This window comes from Ochotona princeps, chromosome 18 (assembly GCF_030435755.1).
Source record: "Ochotona princeps isolate mOchPri1 chromosome 18, mOchPri1.hap1, whole genome shotgun sequence".
Taxonomy (NCBI): Eukaryota; Metazoa; Chordata; class Mammalia; order Lagomorpha; family Ochotonidae; genus Ochotona; species Ochotona princeps.
The window spans coordinates 48,221,734-48,234,835 of record NC_080849.1 but is presented as its reverse complement, the minus strand read 5'-3'; the positions used below and the strand labels follow the sequence as shown (position 1 = coordinate 48,234,835).

The 13,102-nt window shown below is 39.5% G+C and overlaps 1 protein-coding gene across 4 annotated transcripts in view; it reads right to left on the bottom strand.

Moving 5' to 3' along the window:
- The window catches only part of PTPRM (protein tyrosine phosphatase receptor type M), a 787,515-nt gene that overhangs the window by 318,461 nt on the left and 455,952 nt on the right, over nucleotides 1–13,102 (bottom strand). For all 4 annotated transcript variants that reach the window (XM_058676819.1, XM_058676821.1, XM_058676820.1 and 1 more), the window contains exon 8: nucleotides 3,519–3,827. In XM_058676819.1, the coding sequence (XP_058532802.1) occupies nucleotides 3,519–3,827 (309 nt within the window). The remainder of the gene's footprint in view (nucleotides 1–3,518; nucleotides 3,828–13,102) is intronic.

Genomic DNA, 13,102 nt, shown 5'->3' with positions numbered 1-13,102 from the left:
GTGGAAGACAGGGGTAGAAACAGAACTGACCCAGCAACTGAAACGACCAACATGTGCATAAGCTGACTGGGGTGACGGACTGTGCCAGACCCTGTACTGGAAAGCATACTTAAGAATCAGGTCTGGGATCACCTCAGACGAAGTTTCTTTGGAGATGCCTCCACCTGAACTGCTGATCTCAGATCCCAACCATGAAGAGACAATGTCAGCCAGTAGATTCAGAATAGATTTCATAGCATTTGCAATGGCGAGACTGGCAGCAATTCAGAACTGTTGAACTATCAAAACTGCTTGAGCAGGACCCTCAGAGTGTGCCTTGCATCGGAGGACCTGGTATGGGTGGGAGGCTGGGTGCGGCTTTCCCCTTTGTTTCTCCCCTGACCCCAGATACAGGGGGGAAAATGATATTAGTGTGGAAACAATGGTCTTACCCACTTTCCTGTAGCCCTTGACCCTTTGTCAACTAAGATTATTAAAAAAAAAAAAAAAAAAGCAGACAAAAAAAAGTACCAGAAGCTTAACTAAATTTAAAGAATATAGTACTTCACATGAATTTAGTGTAATATTTGTTTTGTTTTGGCTTATTTTTTAGTTTCTGGGTGTTCAAGATTTGGGATGGTTAGCCATAATATCAAAATTCGTGTCATTTAGTCACATTATCTTGTGATACTCTTAACAGTAGTAAAAACAACAAAATATTATCCTACATGTTGTGACTTCTGAGACTAGCAAGATAATTTATACAAAGAAAATGAGTGATTCCAACTTTAAGTTTTGAGTGTACTTAACAGAATTGCTAACTCATGTCCGGTCCCCATTTGAAATCCCAAAGTGCTGTGTGGGTTCATGCTTCCGGAAGACATATGCGCTCATCTCTAGAAACAACTGCATCTGATGTCTCCCTCACTGACTTAGACACTACTGTTGATTAAAACATGAATTAAGTTTTCTTCAGTGTGTTACTACGTTCATAGGCAAAGTATATTCTCAGTGTTGTCACTCAATACCACGCATATTGCTATGGGAGAAAAGCCAATGGTTTCTCTCTCAAGTAGTTTACAGTAAAAAGAAAAAAGAACACCCAATTTAATGAGGCTACAAGAAAAGAACATAATGCGGTGTGATGAAACGTTGCAATAATAACAACAACAAAACAGCAACAACCACAGTTATATATTAAAGGTCCCTCTCTAGCGGCTACAACTAGCCTTCCATGGAAACTTCTCTTAGTCCTGCATTACTGACAATTGTTAACTGTTTCCAGTTTTCAGATGAGGAAATGGAGGCTTGAAGGATTAAGGATTTTACCAAGAGTAAATAAGTTTAGAAAGACGTATCTGCTATGGCCCACAGATTGGAGCCAGATTCATGATCTACCGCCTGAGGACAATCTTGGGGTTCAGGAGGCAGACATGAGTAGCAGCCAGGTGGAAAGTCACTGACAGAGGAGACGAGGCAGGCAGTGGGGAGAGTCCCGGATGCAGAGATGGCGCCCCAACACAGGGTGACTGACACCTCTGCTGCGGGAGGGGCAGTGGAGGAAAAGCAACATTGCAAGAGCACAGGCCAAAATCCAGTCAAAGCTGAGTCCAGGCTTCAGGAACAAAGAGCAGCAGAGAGTCACTGCCATGGTCTTGCAGAGAGCACAGTAGGGCGGAAATCAATTTCCAAAATCAGGTTAGTGCAAAGTGAGGACACTGAGAAAATGCCAGAATCCCAAAGAAAGGTTAGAGACCAGTATGAGGATTTTGTCATTAATTAATAAGGATCTGATAGAGAAAGCATCAGTTGAGGAAAAATGAAAAATTGAATACTCTGGAAGCAGAAACAACAGACATTAGGTCCAACTCAAATAAACACAAGGCAGAAGGGCCAGCAACGACTTGACGATACAACTGATGGCATCTCTAGCCTCTCCTTTTAAAAACAGCAGTGAGGGAGAGCTGAAAGGCTTAGACACAAAGCATCCAACACTGCCTTGACCCAGAGGTTTGGAACAACCCCTGACTCCTGCGAAGAATAACTGTAATGAAACAACTGTTTGAGGGTGGCCAAAAAGGCAGGGCTCCGGGAAAGCCCCTCACTTACTCTGGGAGCACCTGTTTTTCTTCCATAACAATCTGCATGATGTTGACAGAATAAAAATACCCTGTAAGTCTTCACTAGTTCTTTAAACAAAACAGTAAAAAATCATTATAAATAATTCATGACATTCAGTTGATGATCAAAATGACATAATTGAGGCCCACAGCCTTGGAGGAAAGGGACTGTCCACTTCCTGAACCCCATGTCAAGTTCACTGGCTGCATGTACTAGATGGGTTGGCTGTGTAAGGCAACACCTGGGGGTTGTCAAGACAACCAAGGAGAAGGGAGTTTCCTTTTTGCCTCTCTGCCTAGACCTAGGGAGTGGGAGGGTGTGGGCCATGCTCCCAGAACAGGACAAGATAGTGGCTTAAATACCCTAATTCAAGATATCTTTTTATCAGCTCAGACACCCTGTGCCTCTATGCCCCTCCTTATGTCATGATTATAAGAAGAGAAAAAAAATGTCTTAAAAAGCCCAGGCCAGTTCCCCTACAGCCAGTGTCAAGTTGGACACTACTTCCCTACTTCTTTGTAGGGTAGTGCTGTCTTATTGCTTTGCTTTGAATAAAGATTCTGTTATGTATGCACTGTTTCCCAGGTTTTTATTTCTATGCTAACCTGAGGAATGAACCCACTGCGCTTTGCCAGTAACAATAATTATTGGCAAGAAGAAGCAAAAAGTTAAACATCTACTTTTTACAGGATTACAGAAGCTTATTCATTTAACAGCCTACCAAGTTCTTTGTCACTAATTTTCATGCCTGGAAAATGAATTTCTGGTCAAACACACCTTTTCTATGAAGTGCTATATGAATATGCTCACCATAAGGGCTCCCTGTGTACTCAGTGCAAAAGCACATTTACATCTGGGTCACAGGAGTCACAATTTTTTAAGTTACTTTTTCAGTTTATCGTTGCATATTTGTTTTTCATTTTTAAAATGAGTTGCTGGTGACATGCATGGTTTATTTGATAAATCTTTGTCTATTAAATTTTTGTTTATTTTAAATCTTTATTAACTTATAACACTGTTCAGATAAGGACCACTAACTTGAAGTCATTGCTGAGCTGTGAAAACCATTTCATAATGTCACTTCAATATATCTAAATAAACATTTCACATAAATTGACTGATACCCTAAATAACAACTTTTCAGTCCAAAATGATGATAAAACTTCCATGAAGGGTTGCTTGGAACTACACAAATTTATCAGTATAGAAATTTAAATATATGACAAAGAATTAAAACACATTTCTACATCTTAATTCCTCTTCATTTTGTTTAATCAGAGCTTAGGTCTGCTACAGAGTATGGGTTCTAAGTTGGCATCAAGCAAAATATCTCTTTTTCCAGTATGGTACCACTCAGCCCTCAACTTCGACAAGGCAAGTGCTTCCTGAAAAGTTGTGGGTCATTTAGAAGTACTCACGGTCTTCATCCGTCTGCACGACGAGTGCCTGACTCTCCTTGCGTCCCTCGGGGTTCATGAGGATGAGTTTGACGCTGACATTGGTGTATGGTGACAGGTTGGTGATAGTGTGCTGTGGGTGGGAGTTATCTGGATCCCAGCTCACTTCTTCTCGCACTTGTTCCTGTCCTCCGACTTGGTAACAGTAGTGGACGGTGAGATTGTAACTATGGCAACGGGTCACGTTATAACCAAATGGCTCCCAGCGGATAGTGATCTGTCGAGATTTGACCTCTACAACTTCTAGCTTTCTTGGACCACGCATGGGATCTATTTAGAAAAGAAAACATAACGGAAAAGAATTACAAAAGCTCTAGGAAGCTCAACTATTGTAAATACTCCTTCTGGCTCCCAACATCTGGTCTCCTCTTCCTCAGAAATAATAAAAATTCCCAAATCTTAACTAGACATTGGGGGTAAAACTTCTGGGAGGTATTCTTGAAAGGAAGGGGCATAACATGTTTGATCCTTCTCCCTTCCCATTAGTTGGATTAAGGGTATGATGTTTGGATGCAGCCATAAGGGATCATGAGGTATTTAAATTATTAAGAATCCAAAACAATGTTGGAGCAAAAGACTCTTACATGCAAACTTCTCATCAGGAGTAACTGCGTGCTATATTACCTCAGCCTTTTTCTCCCCCTTTATCTCTGATTCAAGAAAACAATCTTAATACTAACACATACACACAATTAAATAAATACAGGCATATTTTCTTTTAATTTGAAAGGCAGACACACACATACACTGAGAGAAATACACACACCCCCCCCACACACACACACGTATCTTCCATCTACTGGTTCACTCCTCCAATGCTTACATGAGCCAGGGCTGGGCTAGGATGAAACCAGTAGCCTGGAACTGACTTCAGGTCCCCCACGTGCACGGTAGGAACCCTGGTACCTGAGCAACCTCCTGCTGCCTCCCAGCAGGTGCTTTACCAGGAGGACAGATGGGAAAAGGAAAGGCTGGAATTCAAACCTAGAAATCCCAATAGGTGACTTGAACAGCTTTTTCAAATGCCTACTCCTAACATGTATTCTCTAAATCCAAAATTTAATTGTAATTATATTAAAATCTAAAAAACATGTAAGGGACATGAGCATTTTGAATAGTGTAAAACAAAATAGGCAAATCTTATTTATGAAATGACAATGAGGTGATCACTTAGTCATAACATTAAGTACAGAATATTATTTGAGCATTTATTATGTACTATGCACTATCCCAAGGAACATCATTTAGGTGGCTAAAAAAATTATAACCTGAACAGTTCTGTTTTGTTTCACCCAGTTCACATTTCATCAATAATGTTGATTTTTTTTAAGTGTGGTCACCACATAGGAATTAAAGTGGTATACGGTACAATAAGTGAAAAGAAGCATGGAAACTTGAGATTAATAGCTACCTCTTACTGTACAGTTTTATGTTGCATGACTTGCTTCACACAAACTGAAGACTCCTGAGAGTTAACTTGTTGGTATTTTTTTTCCATCAGATACAAAACTGTGATGAAGGCAGACTGAATGAGTCAGACAGGGTCATAGTTTGTGGCCTTCAAGTTTAGATCTTGAAGGTAATGTGATGTTACCTCAACTGAACCGCAGTGTCTACCAAATTAAAGAGAACCAGCTAACAAGAAACTAAAAACACTAAAACTCCATCTAAAGCCTAGCGAAAGAAGACAAAAGCCAATAAAGATCCAAAGTATTTCATCTAAAGACCAAAGGGCTAAAAGAATTCTCCCTTTTCCTTCTAATTCCAAAGAAATTGGGCCAAGGCTTGCAATCTTTGTGTGCCAGACACCCTGTCTGTAGTTTAGGGTGCTGTAAATTTCTCTGGGTCTTGATGCCCATTTGTGCATAAATCGCTTGTGTCTGTTTTCTCCATCATTTTGTACCTTGAGATAACACAGAATCTTCTTTCCTTGCACCCTCCAATGCATGGCAACTTGTGAAGTAAACTGCTACAGTATTATAGAGGAAAGAGGAAAAACAGGCTCATGCTGAGCAGGTGGGCTGCCTATCCCACAACAACACTGAGCACCAAGGAGGGGCACAACAAAAACTCCCTCAAGGAATCTTGAGCGGCATGCTCACAGACTGTTCCTTTATTCCTAAATGAATTTTTTTTAATATTTAAACTACTAGTTTTAGGGACTCATAAGTGTTATTTAGAAATATCAGGGTAGCTTTTTCCCCAAAATTAGTGACATTTTACAATCTAAAAGGCGATGTCTAATTTTACATAATGCCTCTTCAGTTGAACATTTATAAAAACGTTCCAAACCCCTTTTACACAAGCAGATTAGCATGCATCTCTCACCTTGCCCCTTTTTACTCACAGCTTTCCTCATGGGTCGTTCTACAGTACTTCCCCAAGCTTTCCATCAATTTTATTTACTAGTAAAATGACTACATGCTTCAGATATTAAACAAGCAGTGCTGCTCTATTTTAATTTCAATGAAAAATTTTCTGTTGCATAAATAAACCTGCTTTTGTGACACAGCTGCTAAAACAATCGCTTGCAATGCTGGCATGCGTATGGGCACCCCTTCATATGTGCCAGCTGCTCCACTTTCAACCCGTATCCCTAATGGCACACGATAACCTTAGTACCTGCCACCACCTTGGACAAACCAAAAGAAGCTCCTGGCTTCTTGCTCCTTGTTTTGGTCTTCTGGGATTGTGGCCCTCTGGGAACGAGCCAGCAGCGAGATCTCTCTCTCTCTATTTCTCCCTCTCAATAATGCCTTCCAGATAGACAGATAAATAGATAGATAAAATAATTTTTTAGATTGAAAAAATGTTCTGCATCACCTTGGTCATCTTCAGTGCAAAACATACCACTTCAATTAGGCCCCATACCTAAAAGGGCTCTCTCTGTTCACTGACCAAGTTTCCTTGAAATGAATGTTCATCTTGTTCCGTCAGTACCTCTTGGGATACCACCACAAAGAAATAATTTTTAAAAAGTCTCCAATATTCCACAGAACAGTCCTCTTGGACCAAGTTTCCAAAGCCACATTTGCATGAGCACTAACTAACACACCAGGGGAAGGCGATATGAGGCTCTACCTTTCAAACCAAAAGAGGTTTGTACTCACTGGCTTGTTTCTTCAAGTTTCAGATTAACTGAAGTAAAAACTATCCTAATAATAACATAGCTTTTACAAAGTTCAGGTGGCCCCTGGCTTGATGACACTGGACAGAGGATTTTTAAAAAACACAATAATGATGTAAAAACAAAATGCATTCAGGTAAAACCATACTTGGAATGAGGAATCAGGATCTTTCCTAAGCAGGTGCTATGTGGTTCATTTCTCGCTTTGATGCTGAGCAGCAAGCACAGGTCACAGACACTAAGAAAATCACCAGTGTCCTACATTCAATAAAGTATATGAGACTGTGGGCAATCACATCTGGGCACCCGCCTGCTACCTGGTGGGTGTGGCTCACCGCTTACCTGCCCATGACGTGAAGCACAGCTTCCAGCCCTACACATGGAGCGTGACCTCCGACATGACTAGAAGGTCTAGGGGAATACAAATGGAACATGATCTCTGACATGACCAGAAGATCAAGGGAAATAGACTTGCTTTATAGCCATATTATAGTGTCTTTCATGGGTGGGGGGGAACTGTCAGAAAATGTACTCCTGCCCTCCCTCCTCTTCATTAACCTTTAAATCTTATAATGTGTGCATAATAAAGCAGACATTCCTCAACAGCTTGTGTCTGGTGGTTCTTCAGCCGAACAACACCATTGCCTCACCCTTGATGACTGCATGGAGTGCTGGCAGGATGAAACCCCAAGATGAGACATTCAATGCTTCATCAGAAACAGGCCTGTACTAGGCCTCCCAACTCTAGGCTGATGTAAATGTTATGAGCACATTTTTTATATTCTTCGCACACATGAGTAATTCCATTGTGTCTACTAAAATATTATCAGATTGATCCTTAAACATTCTTGCATTTGTACGAAACACAAGAGAATTTTGAATCAATGCCATGATGTAGGCAACCAGGTCCACTGAAGATAGGAAACTGTAATTTTCTGTTTACAGGATCTAAAAGTAAAGTTCTGGGAGTTGGGGAAATGGATAGTACAAGGCAGGTATACCCAATAGATGTCAGAGCATGCTGTGCGTAACCACGCACCTGTGACAGCATGCTGCTTCAGAGACGGTGTTGATAGGCCAAGCACAATGACTAAGGAAATGTGCAAATCCCATGAACTCTTCCCATGAAAAACACTCGATGCTGGGTTTCTTTGTGCTTCTTGTTTGCACTGTGTAAAATTGAGTTCTGATTCAGCAAGAGACTTATAGTGGTTCCATCTGAAGTCAGTGTTTCATCATACCTTTATTTCCCATGTTTCTATGCAAGTATTTCCACTTGAGTCTGTTGACTGTGAAGAGGCATTCCCCAGGGACACTGACTGTAGTGAGCTACAACTGAGGATCACTACAGACTTTGAAAGGCGTCACTATAGAAATCTATCACACTGCAGCTTCATAACCACAAATGTGACTACAAATGTGTGATTTCAGCGGACTAATTACACTGCCCCACAACAAAAGCAAACAATCAAAAGCCTTAGCATGCCATTACTACCTTTCTATGTGCACACATAAATTTCTTCCAGTAAGATGACAGGGCAATAAATTATATCCATAGGATCACTAGTTATGGGATATCTGCCTCTTTTCTCATAATCCTCAAGATGCTGCTGAGGGTAGGAATCCATTCCAAGGCCATCCCTCTTCACACTTCCACCCTCTGGCCCCTTTCCTGGGACAGGTAGCATGACAGGCCTCACTGGCATGAATCACTGATAGGAGATGCACTCTAAGGAGTACACTGGCTGTCGCTTAGTAAGGGAGTTCGTCTTGATTACCTGGCTGGCGCCTGCAACATTTTTCACTGTGTTCTCTTTCTGCCAGGTTGAGCTGGGTTTCGGGCACAGAATTCTGACAGCTGCACTTCTGAACTGAGAGACCAGCAAACCCCGTTCTAGCCTCCAGCACTTTAGCATCCTGTTTAATCAGTGCTCCTGGCTCCTACATTCAGTCCTGTTTTTCCCCCCAAATAAGGGCAGAAACTGACTGATAGGATCAATTTCCATTGCAGGTTCAATTCACAGCTCATTTCTCTGGAACTCTGCACTTTACCTTCTATTACTTCTACAGTGCTTTTTCAGAAACTCAATTTCAGAACCAGTGAGAGATATTTGGGTGTAATTTTAGGATCCTGTCATTGATAATCAAAAACACAGATTACAACCAATGCGACTGCTAACAGGTCTCTCTTCTACCTTTTCATGAACCATACAAAGGTCTATTATAATAAAGGGAATAACAAACTGAATAGCATGATGGGTCCCTTTCAGTGCCTTCAGCTATTGTATTTCTGCCTTATCAGTCACAGAAAAGCAGGTGAAAAATAACAAAGGCACATCTTCACTTACTCTACCATTCACTGAAATCAGATCAAAGATCTGATTAGCTACTGTGTATTACCCCCATCCCCCAACAGGTGAAAATTCTAAGCAGAAATGTCTGCAATTCGGTGGCACTGTTTTCAAGCAACACAACAACAGTGTTTGAACTATCAATGTTCTGCAGAATTTAAAAAGTGTCTTTGTCCACCAAGTTGAAAATTCTGAAACTGCATTGATCTTCCATTTATGCAACCTTGCAGGCAACTAGGATGATACTTGAAAAATCTTGTGGGAAAATGGAATTAAAACAAGTTTATTTTAACGTAAAATTTTCTAAGATCCATGTATTGTTCTTTTTCATAATATACATTTTTCACTAGCTTTTGAAGAGACCTCAAATGCGTGGATTTTGAGTTTTGGTTGCACTAGTAAAATCTTAATGTCATTGTTGATGAATATTCTGAGTACCCGCATATGTCTCTGATGTAACAAGTGAGTGAAAACTTGTTACAAGAAATACAAGAATCGTTTTGGAATACATGAATTTGTATAGTCTCTTCCATGGAACTGGTTTTCACAGATATTACACAGATACTTCTTACATTTATTTACGATTAGATTTAAGAAAGGTCCATTGAAAACAAGGCTTTTCTGAAATCTATCACACAATTCTAAATAAAAGAACTGTTCCTGCCCTTTAAAAAAGGGATGAATTAAAATAAAAACAATGATTTGAGAAGGAAACAGTCTTAGATTAAACTAGTAAAAGTATAGCAATGTCAAACCCTACATGGAACATAGCATATTACAGTTTATTTCTTGATTTAGGATGAACACATTATCACAATGTCTTTCAAATCCTTCAAATGATAGCTTGACCTAAATTTTAAAAGTATGTTCTCACTTAATTTTTCTAGACTGTGAGCTAGTCACATGTCTGTTATACTGATCATTTAATTTCCCATCACATTGGAAACCTGGCTCAATAGGCTAATTTTCTCCCTTGTAGTGTCAGCATCCCATATGGTTGCTAGTTCTAGTCTCAGCTGCTTCATTTCCAATCCAGCTCCCTACTTCTGTCCTGGGAAAGCAGAAAAGGAATTCTCAAGTCCTTGGGCCTCTGCACCCATGTGTCTACCAGAAGAAGCTCCTGGCTCCCAGCTTTGGGTTGGCTCAGCTCCAGACATTTTGGCCATTTGGGGAATGAACCAGCAGATGAAATATCTTTTTCTCTTTCTCTCCTTCACTGTATAAATGGATATTTCAAATGAAAACAAATAAATACTTAAAAAAAAAGAAAGCTGGAATTCCAATTCACACTTTACAGGAAAGAAGAAAGATACCTTCAAAGAATAAAATCATCAGTCACAGTAATCACAGACCCTCTGTGGCAACAGGCATGGCTATGTACACACTCTAAACAAAAGCTTAGTGTGAGCCTTCTGCAGTGGAGTTATCTAGTCGGAAAGGGTGAGCATGCGCAAAGGGTCTGCCTAGTTATTGGTTAAAAAAACAAGAGAATATGTCTTAGGTCCTGGGTTAGTTACCATGGGCTTCACTTCAGATACCCACACAAACTCCTCAGGATAAATGCTTAAAATTTTAAGTTTCCAAGAGTTGGGACAAGAGAGAAATCTTTACTAGCTACAGCTTTCAAAAATATTTGTCATATTTTATTCTGCCTGAATTGATCATTGTATAAAACAAGGCGACAAGTCTCACAGTGGCTGAAAGATGTTTTTCCTTTAAACACGAGGTATTCTTTCTTATTGGTATCTAAGGTTTCTGAAATTTGAAATTATACCTTTGATACACACTGAAAAGTAAAAAGAAAACAGCCACTTGAATGACTACTAACATCAAATGCTAACATTTTGTGTTTCGCTTCACAGCACTTCTCTTCAATAGAATGAAAACAGTAGAGACATTACTCCTTTCTGCTTCCCTGCGTGTTAACCAAAAGGTTATGACTTGTTATTTCCAGGCATATTTTTATACATTTCTTACCTTTCTATCTATGTCTCTCTGTGTGTAATTATAAGATATATAAGATATATGTTATATACAACATATATAAGTGTGCTTTAAAATGTACAAAAAAATGTTATCTGTCTTTGCAAGTCAAAATTTTCTCCAACATACCCCAGGTGAAGCATAGAGGTTTAGTTACAATTTTAACTGGTGCAGAGGATTCCACTATAATAAAACATGGTTGACTGATCCTCTTCCCTATGGGGACCACACAGCTATGCCTACTCTGTCTCTATGAAAAATGGTGCTACAACTGCCCAGCAATGTGTGTCCTTTTCTCTTGGGTGAAGACACAAAGTGGTACTGTTGAAGAACGTGCAGGACTTCAAGAGAATGTCAAATGGCTCTCTAAAAGGATAACAAGGGTTAACGTTTCATTTACTCGAGAGAGACTACATTTTAATGCTATGAGTTCATGCAGATCCTAAGTAAGCAGCACTGGTTCTAGTCAAACATAAATAAGCAAAGTCAAGTGGGACCAAATTTATTTGACATAATTCTACAGATAGAAATGTATCTATCTTTATAAATGAATAATAAATATCATATCATATCATGAATAAATCAATAATCTATATCATATCATATGTGTTTGTATGACAGCAAAACAACATAGTCAGAGTCTCAATAAGTTGATGAATAATTGATCTCTAAGGTAATTATCAAGGTTTCTCAAAATGTTGAAATGATATCATTTATCCTGAAGGATTCTTTCATTTCTAAACAACTAGATCCAGGATGAGGCCTTCTCTTTTTATCACAAGGATGTAGTATGCTTTTGGTGACACCTTGGACAGTGCCCCTTGCCCAAAGGGAGGTATAAGTTGAAAATTTAGTTGACCTTACAGCACTGTAACCTCTGTAAGACTTTGGCCAGGAGTAAGGTGGGCAGAGATGCCTAATGGCCCTAGAATAATCCCACATTACCCACATTCACAGTAGTTAGAGCATCCATGGTCAATACTGACTCCAACAAACACAAACACAAATCTATGACGAAATATTTACTAGCAACAGCTACCTTCAATGAGGCCCCCTATTCCACAACCCAATAAGTTCACCAGTATAGATCACTTGAAACCAGAAAAAAAGCCACAGTAAGTGAGAATCAGCCAAAATAACAAAGCTTGGGATTTAGATTACCTAAATCACCTGGCACTGAGTATAAAATTTAATCAATGATATCAAATTTTTAAATGTCCATGCAAAGGTGAATTGTAATAGGCAACTATGAAAATGAAGACACTTTAAAATGAAAGAAATACTTTTATACATGAACACAGGACATAACTGAACAGAGAATTCATGACCAGAAAACAAATCACAGGAAATTACCTGAATGCAAGAAAAAGAAATGAAAATATATCCGAAGTGCTGAGGGAAAACATCAGCTCAGAATGACAAATGGTAGTGTCTTTCTAGGAGTGAGAAGAAATATAGCTGATTTCAAAGAATCAAAATTGAGTGGGTTTACTACGAATGAACTTATAATAAAGGATCAACTTCAAGAAAAGAGAAAGGTAGTTCAAGGACACAGATGTTGGGAAAAATGATGAACAAAGGAATATGTAAACTTTTGTTTGGAAAATAATAATTGAGGGCCAGCATGGTCATAGCGTGTAAAGTCACAGCCTACCATGCCAATGTCCCAAATGCATGCTGGTTTGTGTCATGGCTGTTCCACTTCTGATCCAGCTCTCTGCTGATGACGTGGGTAAAACAGGGAAGGATAGTCCAAGTGTTTGGGTCCCTGCTACTCACATAGGAGATCCAGAGGAAGCTCCTGATTGAACGGGTCCAGCCTCAACCATTAGAGCTACCCGAAGAATGAACCAATGCGTGGAAGATCTGTCTGCCCCTCTCTTAATAAATGCATAAATCTCCCAATAGTAGTAACAGTAATATTAATATCTAATTTGGGAGGTTTTTAAAAAACATTGCAGGATCAAACTACTGTCAAAACAAGATTGTTTATGTAGGGAGGACAATGCTTTGAGTTGGAATCTTGTAAAACTATCACAACGCTGTGATGGGAAATGTAAGATATAAAATATAGATTATGTTAA